We start from the raw sequence: 15453 nt of genomic DNA on the forward strand, positions 1-15453 counted from the left end.
TGATGCAGATGCACTGACATCCCATTCCTGTTATAAATCTGCTTTTCTTTTACTCGGCAGCCCATGTCCTAACTCGCACCAAGTCCCGCTCGTCCATCACACCTGTGCTCGCTGACCTACATTGGCTCCCGGTTAAGCAACGCCTCGATTTCAAAATTCTCATCCTTGTTTACAAATTTCTCCATAGCCTTGTCCCTCCCCATCTCTAATCTCTTCGGCCTCACAACACCCCCACCCCCCAACCCCCGAGATCTCTGTGCTCCTCTAATTCTGTCGTATTAAACATCCCTGATTATAACTGCTCAATCATCGGTGGCCATGCTTTCAGCTGTCTGGGCCCTAAGCTCTGGAACTCCCTGCCTAAACCTCTCCGCCTCTCTACCTCTCTTTCCTCCTTTAAGATGCTCCTTAAAACCTACCTGACCAAGCTTTTGGTCATCTGCTGTAATTTCTTCTTGTGGCTTGATGTCAAATTTATTTGTTTTGTCTTATAACACTCCTGTGAAGCGGCTTTGGACACTTTACTGCGTTAAAGGCGCTATATAGATGATTGTTCTTGTAGTTCCTGTCACCATAGAATCTCATCTAATTTACATAGTTCAGTTACAGCAACATAAGGCATGTTGTTTGTCCCACATTGCAGGTGGCCTGTCAGTTGACCTATTCAGTATATTCCAAATGCCTCTCCAGCTGCAGACAGAGGCAGATATTAGGTCTGAGGCAAGGGCTCCATCATAATTGCTAACAGTAACAGGCCACAATCTGCATTGCTCGAGCAAGAGAAGCTGGGATTTTTCTCCTTCGAGCAGAGAAGGAGACTTAATAGAGGTAATAAAAATCATGAGGGGGTTTTGAGTGTAAATAGGAAGAAACTGTTTCCACTGGCAATAGTGTAGGTAACCAGAGGACACAGATTTAAAATAATTGGCAAAAAAGCCAGGGGAGAGATGAGGAGAATTATTTTTACTCAGTGAGTTGTTATGATCTGGAATGCACTGCCTTAAAGGTTAGTGGAAGCAGATTCAATTGTAACTCTCAAAAGATAATTGGATATATACTTGAAGAAGAAAAAATTGCAAGGCTACGGGGAAAGAGTGGGGGAGTGGGTCTAATTGGACAGCTATTTCAAAGAGCCAGCATAGGCATGATCCTCCTCCTGTGCTGTACAATTCTATATGCTGAAACATCACAAGCACAGACGATATAATTTGCAATGCTTTGTGGAGCAATTTCAGCCAGGAAATACTGCAGAAGGGGATAGAAGGAATGCAACATCCTGCGAAGGCTTTTATATTTATCCCATTTTCATTACACCGCTGTCAAACTGAATCCAATCGTAGTGGATTTGAGGGGAAGGTGCCTGTTGCAGCCTCTCTGACTCAGCTAATATCAAACCCTGTTATTTTGCCAGTATTGAACAACAATAGTCATTTGAGAGGTCAGATCACTGCTGAGGAAATCGGCTTCAGCTCTTCGTCTTGAGAAGATTTGTTGGTAAAGTTGGTAAATTCCCCTGTAAGCCAGGCTAGCAACCCGCATCAAAAGAGCTAACTAAGTTTTTAACAAGGAGAATTCAGGTAACTTACTTGATCTGTAAACGAACTAGAGGGTGTTGCAAGCACAATTCACATTTTCACCAGCATGGTTGTTGAACAGCTGTTTAAATTTAAGGCAAATAAATCTCAAGGGCCAGAGAGATGCGTCCGAGGATCCTTAAGGAAATAAGGGAAGTTGCAAGAGCTCATAAGATCTTCCAGAAATTACTGAGTACTGGAGAGATACCTATTTTTGTTTAAAAGGTAGCAGAAGTGACCCAGTAAAGTGCAGACCAGTGAGTTTGACGTACATTGCGGGTAAAGTTATGGAACCCCTTGTAAAGATAAGATTATGGAGCATCTGAATAGAAATAAAATCATAAAAGATGGCCACACCGGTTCATGAAGGGGAGGGCTCACCAATCCAATTTACTGGTTTTCTTTGAGTGTGTGACAAAGGAGTTTGATGAGGGTAAGTCAGTGGATGTGGTTTTCAGTAAGGCCTTGGGTACATTTCCTCTGGAAAGGCTGGTACTGGAAATAAAGAAAGTGTGAATCAGTAGAAATATTTTATAATGGATACATAATTGGTCAACACGATGGTTGGTTGGTGGAAGGTTCAGAGAGGATTTGAGGGGGGCTTCTTCACGCAGAGGGTTTTGGGGGTCTGAACGCACTGCTTGGAAGGATGGTGGATGCAGAAACCCTCACCACATTTAAAAGGTGGTTGGATGGGCACTTAAAGTGCCGTAATCTGCAGGGTTACGGACCTAGAGCTGGTAATTGGGATTAGACTGGATAACTTGTTGGCTGGCGCAGATATGATGGTAGGTACTGCAGGGAATCGAATACAGCCAGGGTGATCTCCTGGACTAGTTCAGATTGCCCGAAAGGGTCGGAAAGGAATTTTCCCATATTTTTTTTCCCCAATTGGCCTGGGTTTTTAATCTGGTTTTTGTCTCTCCCAGGAGATCACATGGCTCCGGTTGGGGTGAAGTGTAAATGTTTCGGTGCAAGGGGTGTCGCAGTTGTGTGGGGCGGACTGGTTAGGCTAGGTGCTCTTTATTTATCTTTCCGCCATTGATCATTGTTCACAGGTTTATATGTAACCTTCAGGGCTGCTAACCGAGGGCCATGCAGCTCTTTGTCAGCCAGCGTGGACACGATGGGCCGAAATGGCAACCTTCTGCGCTGTAGATTTCAATGTTTCTGACCCAGAAGGTGGTGGCAGAACAATTGGTATTCGCCTTGGAGGATGTTACCAATAGGGTCCCACAGCTATCAGTTTTGGGATGTCTTTTGCTTAATATCTTAAATGATCTAGAGCTTGGAGTCACAAGCACAGTTTTGCATTTGATATAAAGCTGATGAAGGCGGTAGACTCTAAAGCTGAATGAGATAAGCTAGAAGAGGATTTGATTATACTTGAGCATTGGACAAACAGGTGGCAGGTGAAATTTAATGTCGAGAAATGCAAAGTGCTTCACATGGCAACAAAAATTCCAGGAAGAGTTTATTACTTAAATGGAAAGAAAAGTAATGTGTTTTGAAAACGAAACCGATCTGGGGGACCTGCTTGATGATAAGATGCTCGGCAGCAGCGAGTAAAACAAATCAAATGCTGGGATGTATTGAAAGGTCAATATTGAGCTGAAATAGTGAGGTAATCCTGCCACTTTGTAAATCATTGGTGTGACCGTACTTGGAATATGATGTACAGTTCTGGTCGCCGCAGTGCGAAGAGGATATTGCAGCTATTGAAAGGATACAGAAGAGAGCTAACAGAATGATTAAGGGGATGGAAGGATTGGGTTATGATGAGCAATTATGCAAATTAGGCATGTTCTCTCTGGATAAGAGTAGGAGGAAGGCTGTCGATCCCTTTTAATCTCACATTTCTGCCCACAAAATACCATCCTCTGTCCAGTTAGGCACCTAGTTTGAGCATCCTATCTCACCCTGTCTTTAAGGAAGCATTATATGTGGTATATGGATCACTTCAGCATAAGTTTTACCTTGAAGGCAGTAATTGTTATTGACATATTCAGATTTCGCCCTCTTACCTCAGCCATGTACTGTAGAAAAGCAGCTGGAAAGTCTCTACCAGTATTCGCATCCAAGAGAAAATTGGTCTGTGCTTTTCTTCTGTTTTGCTTTCTGAGAGTGGATTGAGCTGTTATACGACGTATCGGGGATTTACAGTGATTGTTTAGTTGCAGAAGAGGAATGAGACAATGCATGGGTCACAGCATCAACAATCTCTTACAGGCTGCGAGAGGGACAAGTAAAAAATATTGTGCCATGTTTGCTACCAGCTCTCCTCATAATTTCTGCACCAATGTCACAAACATTGGATTCCAATGACGACAACTACTGTTTAATATTAAATCCAATGGTATCTGACATTTTCTGGCAATATCCTATTTATATTTTGGGCCTCTTCACAAGTTGTACTGATCTGGGATGTAATACTGAAAGAGGTTAAGATGCTGATCACAATAACCATAGAACTTAATCTGCACCAATGTATTTTGGGATTCTCAATTGGTTTCCCCTTGGTTGCAGACATAGGCTAACCTATTGATTGCTTCCTCTGTATCACATGGTATCAGCCTTTTCTTCCAACCCAGCCCATTCTGAACTGCTCTGGAAAGTAGCCTAGTCAGAGAGAATTATACACACCGACTTGTTCCAAAGCACCTAAATTACCTTTAGGTGTGCCTTACACATAGTCATATGAATTGGCGGGATTCCCTATCTGCAGACTCTGACTGAGGACTCTTTGTAGGTACTTAAGAGAAGTTGTAGGGGAGATTCAGGAATTCTGGCAACTATTCTCCATCCCAGAGTGGGTGATGATTCCCTTTGGTTCCACTGATTCCATCCCACTCTTGTTCCCATTTACATGTATTCTTTGCATTGCTAATGTCAGTGACAGTTGTTCAAGCTTCCTGGCAAAAGGATTGCTCCATAGTATTTTTGAGCCATCAGTTCTCATCTTGTCATTTCATGACCAGTTCTACCAATACCCAGAAAATAAACTGCCTTTGTTGTGGCCTCTAATGTTGCTCTGGCTGGGATTATCTAACTCAGCACAGTTAAGCTCTCACTATTTTTATGTTTGCGTATAATTTGACCAGGTTCAGATACAGAGATACATGTCTCAAACGCTGCTTCCATGATTTTAGAAATTTTAAGTACATGCTTCTGGTCAAAAACCTCTTTCTATTTTTAAACTGCAAATTAAGTGCTCTCTAGTTAGATGGTCCAGATCCCAGTAAATTGCTATTTTGTTTCCCGTAAAATATTTAGTTCAAAGTGTAAGGCATTTTGTGACTGAAATCTGAATGAGAGGGAAATATCAGAAATAGTCTTGGTTTCCTTAATTAATATTAGCACAAAATTCTTGCTGTTTGTAAATTGCCTTCATATGTTGGCCGCTTTGAATTTCTGTCAACTGAATGTACAATCCAAATTAATTTTTCATTTTGGCGGGGAAGGTGTATTTTTTTTTTTTTAAGTCAGATAGTTTTTTCAGCTGCAAAGTTGTACGATTACCCGATGGTCCAGTAGGAGTACAGTTCAGAGTTTTTAATTATAGCATTTTTGTCTTGATGTCTGTCGCATGAGCTGTAAATTAAATTCCCCTCAAAGCAGGAAGTGTATCGCGAATGAACAGATGGGTACCAGGCTGCGAAAATGCTTTACTTTTTTGTGACGAAAGAGAATGGTTGGGGGGGATTTGCTGGCACTGAGTCTTAAAGCAGTACCCATGCCACAGACGAGTTACAAATTTAGCCCCCCTACTTCACACTATTTCTGATCATTGTGCCAAGCAGAGGGTACTGCATCTCCCTGCAGGGGGAGGCAAAATCTAATGAGCAGGTCCTGCAGGGTAATAATCAATCCTCTGAGCAGTCAAACCAAAGATGTATTCAGAGAGATCTGAGATCAAGTTTGACACTCGCACTCCAGGAGCAGTGAATGGAGTCCAGTAAGCTGGGTGTGGTAGTCAAACAACATCAACGAAACAGAGTATTAGACCGTTTAACTCGGAGCTGTTTACGGGACCTTGCTGTGCGCAAATTGGCTGACGTGTTTCCCTACATTACAACAGTGACTGCACTTCAGAAGTACTTCATTGGCTGTGAAACGCTTTGGGATATCCTATGGGTGTGAAAGGTGCGATGGAAATGCAAGTTCCATCTTTGTGATTATGGTAGTGTACTGACAATCCAGGAGGTTCTGGGTTCAAATCCCACCATGGCAAGATGCTGGCACATGATAAAGGTCATTCAGCACATCTTATTTTATCCACCCAGAAATACCCTACAGATGTGCCCACCCCCCCTCCACCCCAATTGCTGCATTTAATTGTCTCAAACGATTCCAGGATTTTCACCTAAATTACTCTATCTGAAATCCCAATCCAAGTTTAGATCACACTTTATAGGAAGAACGCGGCAATGTCCATTGACTCCCCTCGAATGATTGTCAATGCCTCAGAATTCTCCCTGGTCTCTCTCAGAACTCTGAGGTGAATACCATCTATTCTTGGGGATTGATTTGTTATACCCCTTTCAGCTTGTCTAGAACTGAGATATAATTTATATTGAAGTCACAAATTTTGCCTTGGTTCTTTCTTGTCTGTGTCTTCCATTATGAATACTTTGAGGAAGCAGTATATCAGAATATTTAATATTTCATGTTTGTCCCCGGTTTCAAACCTGTTTACATCTTTTAATGTTCTCATCTCTTCACTGACAGCCCTCTTGAAATACTGAAATACTGCAAATTCTTAGTGCTTGACAGGATAGATACAGGGAGGATGTTTCTTCTGGCTGAGGAGTCTAGAACTAGGGGTCACTGTCTCAGAATAAGGGGTGGGCCATTTAGGACTGAGATGAGGAGAAACCTCTTCACTCAGAGGGTGGTGAATCTTTGGAATTCTCTACCCCAGAGGGCTGTGAAGGCTCAGTCTTTGACTATATTCAAGGCAGAGATCAATAGATTTTTGGATATTCAGGGAATCAAGAGATATGGGGATAGTGTAGGAAAGTGGAGTTGAGGTAGAAGATCAGCCATGATTTCATTGAATGGCGGAGTAGGCTCGAGGGGCCGAATGGCCTACTCCTGCTCCTAATTCTTAAGTTCGTGTGTTTAAGTTTTGCCTCGCTAACTTTGCTCCTTTTATAGATCTTTCTGAATTCTTCTAATCACCCTTTTGGTGTGTTTCTGCACGTTCTTAAATTCATCCCAGTTGCCCTTATCCTTTCTCTCTGCAAGGTTGTAGACATAGTTTTTCCTCCTAATTTCAGTTTTAGTTTGCATGTCAATCCAGTAAAGGTCACATTTGTTTAGTCTGAGCTTGCTGGTCTTCGGTATGCATTTGTTCTGCATGCTCAGTATTATTCCTTTTCAAGGTGTTACACTTGTCTTCCATTGTAGTCTTGATGAATATCCTCCTCCAATCTACTTACTTCAGTTGTACCCTCATTTCTTTGAACTTAGCCCTTTAACATATTTGTACCAGTTATCTTCATGCTGTAACTAGTTGGTTAGGATGCCGTTACAACTGGCAATTATTTCAATATAGACTCAGGAAGCAGTTAACCGAGATCAAAACAGGGTTGAGGAAATAAACTGTATTTTGGCCCTTTTGTTTAAAATCGGTCCCACTGGTTGGAAAAAAAATATGGAAAAAATAATCCATATTTTCAGCTTGAAAGTGGAGCGACTCAATTCTCTGAACTCAGATTAGCAACGTTGCAGGGAAGGGTAGTAAAATGTTTCTTATCTGAAGATTGGACCAAATCATTGCAAGGGGTTTGCAGTGCTTTACAACAACAACAATTTGAATTGATATAGCACCTTTAACGTAGTAAAACGTACCAAGGCGCTTCACAGGAGTGTTTTAAGTCAAAACAAATGCATTTGACACCAAACCGCATAAGAAGAAATTATGGCACATGTCCAAAAGCTCGGTCAAAAGGAGCGTCTTAAAGGAGGAAAGAGAGGTGGAGAGGTTTAGGGAGGGAGTTCTAGAGCTTGAGGCCAAGGCAACTGAAGGCACGACCACCAATGGTTGAGCGATTATAATCTCGGATGCTCAAGAGCGGAGTATTAGAGTGCAGACATCTCGGGGGTTTGTGGGGCTGCAGGAGATTACAGAGATAGGGAGGGGCAAGGCCATAGAGCGATTTGTAAACAAGGATGAGAATTTTGAAAGCGAGGTGTTGCTTAACCGAGAGCCAATGTAGGTCAGCGAGCACAAGGGTGATGGGTGAGCAGGACTTGGTGCGAGTTAGGACACGGGCTGCCAAGTTGTGGATGGCCTCAAGTTTACGTAGGGTAGAATGTGGGAGGCCAGCTAGGAGCGCATTGGAGTAGTCAAGTCTCGAGGTAACAAAGGCATGGATGAGGTTTTCAACAGCAGATGAGCTGAGGCAGGGGCGGAGACGGGCGATGTTACGGAGGTGGAAATAGGCGGTATTTTATTTAGTTTATCAGTAGGGAACAGTGTATTCCACTCTACGTGTGTGCTAATTTGCCACTCTGTTTGTATTTCAGAACGTTTAATCAATGAGCCAAAAGATTACGAGGTGATGATGCAGATTGATTGTGATGTAATGGCCACCAGAATCATTCACATAAAGACGTCATCTATCCCTTCTTTTCTACGAGAGAACCGGGAAAACCACACGGATTCGTACCAGCGTCCAGCACCTGCACCTACCCACACCGCACCTCCGATCATCACAGAGTCTGCCCAAGGGAGTGGGTTCAAACTGTACCAGTAGAGCTCACCTAAAACCACACCACTCTTCGAACCACTTCACTGCTACCTGTTAAGATCACAGAGTCAAGTTTGAATCTAAGGCTGCGTGTGATCCGATTTTTGAAAACAAAATGATTGGAGAGAAATCATTTTTTTAAATTTGTTATAATCTGAACTGATGCAACTTAACCTGAACTAATTTGATTTGATCTTGGGTGATTTTGATTAAATGCAGCAACTTTGAAAAGCTTGGCGGGAAAACCAACCATAGCTCACTCACCAAAAGCAATAGCCCTCAGCATTCTTAACATCCTCTGAAAAATTGGTGTAACCAGAGCAAGCGCATCTACACCCTGAAACCTTGATGCAGCAGTGTGCCTTGTAACCAAAATGTAGAATGGCTACATAAAGTGAACGTTCATGTAAACTCTCAATTGAAATAAATTCCCAATAAATAATTATCTGGATTGATGCCCCCGCCCCCTCACTGAGCCTGAAAAAAACTCACTAAAGAGATTGTTTTTTTTTAATCCACTATTCCATTAGCCCTTAGTGCAACAGGAACGCAAATGTTCAAGCTATGAAACCTATTGCTTTTACTGACTGGAAAAGTAGCAGTCCACAACTCAGTTCTGTTGCTCATATGTCATTGATTTTTGTTCCTTGAGCCATTAATGGTTCCATTAATGGTTTTTGGATGATGTATCTATTCCGCGCAGGTCAAACCTGTGTCTGCAGCACCGAAGGCATCTGCTTAATAATGAGAACAAGCCCATCCACAGCAGTGAACAGTTCAGTGGAGCTCACTTCACGTCAGTGATGATGAGACCAAACTCCTGAAAAATGACAGTGGAGGATTCACGTCTGTTTGACACTGGACACCTTTTCACCCCTTACCTCTTCCTTGTCCTGGTTGATGACTCTCTCTGGAGCATAGCCCCAGACTCCCGAAGGCCTCAGGTACCTTGTCCAAGTGGCTGTTGTTTAAGTACAAGCCTGCAAACAAGGGCCCATTGTGGTGCATCTCCAAGCCCATTCCTGCATCCATGAGATGGCTCTCTACCAGCAGGGGTCCCTGGATTTGTGACCAGGAGCAGGAATCCTGGTTTACTTTTCTTTTTAACCTCCTGAGCCTGTAGCAGTATCACTTTCCATCACTGCCCAGGGTGGTATCAACCAACCAGGTACTGGCCAAGAATCAGACCTGGGTCTCTGTGGCTCAGTATCATAGCATATCTAATGCAGTTTGTGGCAATGTAAATTTGAGTCTGGATCAACCATTTACATGGCTGTTCTTGTTAAGACTCTACTGCAATTCAGTGCACCATTCTGCTGCAATCAAATGCAAATTGAGATGCCCAGTATTTGGGGGAATTGGCCAGTTTACTGGAGCATATCAGCTGCATTACGATCAGGCAACAGGGTTGTTTGAAGGGGGGGGGGGGGGGGAAGTCATTGTTTGTGTCTTTATCCAAAAATGACCCCCCCCCCCCCCCTCCACCTGTCTCCAAGAGCTCCACCCAGCAAACCTGGTCAATCTCATTCCAGTGACAGCAGGCACCCCTGCTACCTGCTACCATTGAAGCCATATAAACTTACAGCTTATTCCATCAGCAAAGAACACATGTTCATTTTTCCTTTATTATCTGCAAACGCCACCCAGGGCTTTTGAAAGTGCAGCCTGAAAAAGATGGTTGCGTGTTGTGCTAAGTTCAGGGGGTCCCACTTTGTTTCTTTCCTACAGCTCAGGGTTATAAATTGTTTTTTAAAAAAAAGTTGCACTTGGAAGTTAGATGTTCTATGTTTATTCTCTCCTCATTTATATAATTTATTTTGAGACTTCAATTTTTTTCAGCTACTTCTGGAGAGGCTGCAAAGTTGCAAATGTTTTTGTGCTCCATTAAAGTTTGTTATTTGTCTTCTGCTCACGTAATTTATGTAGGCGTTTGCGACATAAACCATCAGAATCAGTGTTCAATGCTAAGTGTTGTGAAATGTTTCTAACTTATACACTTGTTATTACTGAGTTCAGGTTTACCTTTGCTTTTGGCAAATGAGACACGAAAGGACTATCTCCCACAGTGCTCCTGTCCACCACTGTGATCAGTTGAGACCAAAAGGAGCTGTATAATATCTTATCTGCACAGAGCAAGTTTGATTGTATTAGTGAGAGAAGACTCCAGTGTATCTGCAGCAACAGTAAAAGTCTTCAAAAGATCGTGTGGATTTATGCTGGTTTTTTGGGTCACAGCTCCAGCCTAGAGGAAGGGAGCTGAAGCAATTTGAATAATTATATCAGTTTATTAAAGGGCCCAGTTATAGGCTCTCTGTATACTTCCTAGTCCAAACCACGAATTTCCCTTTCACCATCATTAAACGTTCAGTATGGTGCCCCGAACTTGCGCCTCTCCTGGGCCCCGATCACGTTGCTCCATGATCACTCGTTGTCCTTCGTCCCGACCTCGCCGCTCCTGCTGTACCTGCCCACGCTCCAATCACCGACCTGGACCTTGGTAACGTCCAATCCAGTCGCCCACTTCGCTGCCGTCGCCCTCATGAACCAGCTTGCGCTGCTCCCTGAAGTGATATGCCACCACGCTGTCCACGGGCCACTTGCCTTTCACAACCCTGACCTGCCACTGGTCCCAGCAGAGGCGAGGGCCCAGGGGCAGCACTAGACCAGCCCACACTGCGATATGTGTGTGCACCAGGTTCGTGCAGCAAAGCTGGTCTCCAGTCGTCTTGGTTAATCCTTGCCATTGGACCAAGACTAAGCTCTGTCAAGCCCGTGTGGTGACTGATGTGCAGCGGCCATCATACGTTAAAAAAAAATCCATGCACAGGCATCTTCCGCCCTTCAACATGTCGTTCAGGACCTGGAAAATCAGGTCCTTCATTGAAACACCTGTGAACTCATCCCTTTTGGTGTGGAAGCAAGTCATCCTCGAAAAGAGGGACCACCTAAGAGATAGAGCTCCCTCACCCCCAGGAAAAAAAAAACCTCTCTCTGGTTTGGAGTTTGGGTTGATCCAGGCTTCCATCAGTATCCTGATAACACAGCAGGCACACTGAGTACATTTGTATGAATGTTCCCCAAATACTTGGTCTTCATTATACAAGTTCTGGTATTATATATCCAATGTACCTTGCAAATGCCTTTGTACATAACATAAGAACATAAGAATTAGGAGCAGGAGTAGGCCATTCGGTTCCTTGAGCCTGCGCCGCCATTCAATGAGATCATGGCTGATCTTCCCTGCACTATCCCCTTATCCCTTGATTCACTGACTATCCAAAAATCTATCGATCTCTGTCTTGAATATACTCAAAGACTGAGCCTTCACAGCCCTCTGGGGTGGAGAATTCCAAAGATTCACCACCCTCTGAGTGAAGAAGTTTCTCCTCATCTCAGCCTTAAATGGCCGACCCCTTATTCTGAGACTGTGACCCCTGGTTCTAGACTTCTCAACCAGAGGAAACATCCTCCCTGCATCTACCCTACCCAGCCCTGTAAGAATGTTGTATGTTTCAATGAGATCACCGCTCATTCTTTTAAACTCTAGTAGTTTAATTTATTAACTTCAATTTCATATTCTTGTAAATTTACAAGAACATTTTGAAGAAAATTAATTTCTGGAGGGATGAAAGCATTTGTAAATTACAGGAATGTCATTCATTGCACCAGTTCCTACACATTGTCCATTCGCTCTCCTGCACCCCCCCCCCCCCCTCGCCACCCCTCCCAGTTGACAACTTTTTTTCTGAAGTTGTTTTCTGTTTTTCCTTCTCTTCCAACCCCCACAATCCGCTCAGCTACTGAATCAAGCAATACTCTGCAGGGCCACCAAGAGTCCTGCTTTTGAGCCAGCTGCCGAGAGATGCACGATAGCAGCCAGCTGACCAGGTCTCTTTAACGTAGAAGTTGTTGATGTTCTTTTTGATGTTTTAAAATATTCATACTCAATTCCCAGTTTCTGAACAGAAACCTGAGCAAGATTGTAATGTGAATTTCAGCTTGTGCCAGTCTAGAATTTGAAGTAAAATCCCCTCCCACTCCACCCCCAAATCCAACGTAACTGATTAAGCCACATCTTAATGCTGGAATGCAAATAGCTCATTCCGGGCTAGGCATATGAGAATGTCAATCCCCCTTTATGTGATAGAACCAAGAATAATGAATGCAGTGATCTTAAAATGAGTTTGATTTATTAAACTGCCTGGGCTTGTTTTACGAAAGGGAGCAGCACTACTCGAGTAATTTATAATACACTGAGGCTTACCTTAGAGAAAGTATTTTATTAATGTAGATGGCTGGGTTTCCAATTATACCACACACAATTCTATGGATCTGTCCAGAGATGGGAGCAGTAGTGGCTTAATCAGTTACCTTGGATTTGGGGGTGGAGTGGGAGGGGATTTTACTTCAAATTCTAGACTGGTACAAGCTGAAATTCACATTACAATCTTGCTCAAGTTTCTGTTCAGTTTGGTTTTGGTTTAATGCAAAGAGATTTCAAAGCAACCAGTTTCTTTATATTTTGAATTTACTTTTCGAATGTGTATGTCTTTATTTAATTACAAACAACAACAACTTGCATTTATATAGTGCCTTGAATGTCGAAAAACATCCCAAGGCATTTCACAGAAGCATAATCAAAAAATGGATGCTCAGCCAGAGAAAAAGATTTTTGGAAGGATGACCAAAAGCTTGGTCAAAGAGCTAGGTCTTAAGAGGGGTTTTCAAGGTGGAGGGGTTTAGAGAGGGAATTCCAGAGCATGGAGTTAAAAGTGGAGAGATGCGCAAGATGCCAGAGGATCAGAGAGGGAGGGGATGTCGGGCTGGAGGAGGTTGCAGAGATGTGGAGGGGTAAGGCCATGAGAATTTTAAATTTGAGGAGTTAGGGGAGCAGCAAGGACTAGGATGATGGGTGAGCAGGACTTGGTGTGGGATAGGGTACAGGCAGCAGAGTTTTGGGTGAACTGAAGTTTACTGAGAGTGAAGGATGGGTGACCAAGCGAGCATTGGAATAATCGAGTCTGACGGTGAAAAAGACATGGCTGAGGGTTTGAGCAGCAGATGGCTGAGGTAGAGGCAGGCGTGGGTGATGTCATGGAGGTGGAGGTTGTTGAGGGATGGAGTGGAGTGCGAAGCAAAATCATTTTTCAGTGACACTGCAATTGTAATGTAGATGCTCCGTAAGTTATTCTAAACCATCTTTCGCACATGCGGATGTGTTTTCATGATATGAGTTTGTCATTAGTGTGCACTTGAGCACGTAACCTAGTCTGTCCCTTCAAAGCAGTGCTGGATCATTGGAGATACCATCTTTTGGATCAATTGTTAAACTAAGGAGTTTTCTGCCTATTCAGGTGGATGTAAAAGATCCCAATACACCATTTGAAGAGGAACAGGCTATTGTCCCAATATTCTGGCTAGCATCTATCCCTCAACCAATGCCACCTGAACAGATTATCTCATCATTTATCTAATTTACTGTTTGTGGGACCTTACTCTGTGCAAATTAGTTGTCGTATTTGCCTACATTAGTGACTACACTTAAAAAGTAATTATTTGGCTGTGAAATGGTTGGGAAATCCAGAGCTTATGGAAACTATATAAGTGCAAGCTCTTTTTTGAGGTGGTGTTTTTCCTCTTTCTATTCGAGGGTGTGAATTCTTATATTTTCTCCAGGTTCCCTGCTCTCGCTGGATCAGATGTCAGCCATGTCAAACAGGGTGCCCTGCTTATGGACCCCCATTGATGCCTCTGTGGAATTGTCTATTCAGATTGGTTTTGTCTCGCTTCCCCCTCTGCATTCCATGATGCTGCTCACAACGTCCCAGCTCACACCCTCTGCATTACTGCATGCTGTGTCCACTGCAGCTCAAAGGGCCACTCATTGAGTCACTGCACCTCTGAAACCCTCTCCAAAAACCGCAACACTTTACTACTTGCCTTCGAGCATCTTCTGGAAACCATTCTTTTTAACTGTGCTCCCCCTTTGCTGCTCATTCTTTTCCTTCTACCTCTCCACCTTGTGATATGATTGGAAACATTTTCATGTGCTGACCACTCCATAAACACAAGTAATTCTTTAGTTATGCGAGGTTTGTTTTTGTGTGTGTTTTTTTTTAAAGAGAATTATCCACACCTACTGTGTCTGTGAATGTGTTGTTCAAATGTAATCCGAGTTTTTGGAGAATTCCTTATAAAAATGTCTCTGAATTTTCTTCATTGTTCCAACACTCATGGTGTGACTGCCTGTTGCTAATGAAACAAAAAGCTGCTTTTATTTTGGACTTCCTTACATTTGGTTTCTAGAAGTTTATGTTCACAGTGATTATGTTATTAAATAATGTAGACCCAGATACTGGCTGGCAGAATCTAAATTAATAGAAGACCAATTGTACGAACTTGACAGTTGGTCACAGAGGGTGGATGAAACGAATTCTAGAGGCATTAGTATGTTTAAACCATCGGAGCAACACACCCACATGCATTGGTCCTTGAAGGTTGTTTGAGAAATGTATGTAATTTATCGACACCACAATAAAATCATTGCTGTACTACTTTATTCTGTCACAATTCTGTTAAATGGGTAAAGAACAAAGCTGCGTGTGCAAGATTAGAATGTAAATTAGATTTTTTGAAAGCTGTTGTGTATTAATGATTCTGCTGTCACCTCTTTAACGTCTCCCCTCCCCACAGTTATTCTCTCCTCCCTGATCCACATACTAACCCCGGAAGGGCAACCAGGTGACTGCTCTCAGGCTGACTCGGTGCTGCCCTGAGTAAGCCAGCTAGCCAGCGACCCAGTTAACCTCTAGTATTCTCCTCCCATTTCCAATCTTCTGACCTTAACTTGCTGTTCTTTTACAGTGACGCAGCTCAGAGCAGAACCCTTTGGTATGTGAAATGTGAGGACATCCTGCCACTGCACCATATTCCTTCGATCAATTTTCTCCTGTAACTCATTTTGATCACCTTTTTTGAGGTGGGGGGAGGGGGGCGGTTGGAGAGCATTTTCCCAGAATTTTGTTTGTTCCAAGATCTTTTTTATTCCTCTTCCATTGGATAGGGTGCATTGAGAATCATGATACTCAAGTTTATACGAGAGGATCAATAGACGAGATGGTCTT

General features: G+C 43.0%; 2 protein-coding genes across 2 annotated transcripts in view; both read left to right on the top strand.

Moving 5' to 3' along the window:
* LOC139268751 (cyclic AMP-dependent transcription factor ATF-6 alpha-like) overlaps positions 1-8845 on the top strand; it is a 287425-nt gene extending 278580 nt beyond the window's left edge. Inside the window, exon 6 of the mRNA XM_070887405.1 lies at positions 8106-8845. Coding sequence (XP_070743506.1) covers positions 8106-8335 — 230 coding nt within the window. The 3' untranslated portion in view covers positions 8336-8845. The remainder of the gene's footprint in view (positions 1-8105) is intronic.
* LOC139269165 (cyclic AMP-dependent transcription factor ATF-6 alpha-like) overlaps positions 1-15453 on the top strand; it is a 686031-nt gene that overhangs the window by 340174 nt on the left and 330404 nt on the right. The gene's annotated exons all lie outside the window — the stretch shown is intronic.

This window comes from Pristiophorus japonicus, chromosome 8 (genome assembly GCF_044704955.1).
Source record: "Pristiophorus japonicus isolate sPriJap1 chromosome 8, sPriJap1.hap1, whole genome shotgun sequence".
Classification (NCBI taxonomy): Eukaryota; Metazoa; Chordata; class Chondrichthyes; family Pristiophoridae; genus Pristiophorus; species Pristiophorus japonicus.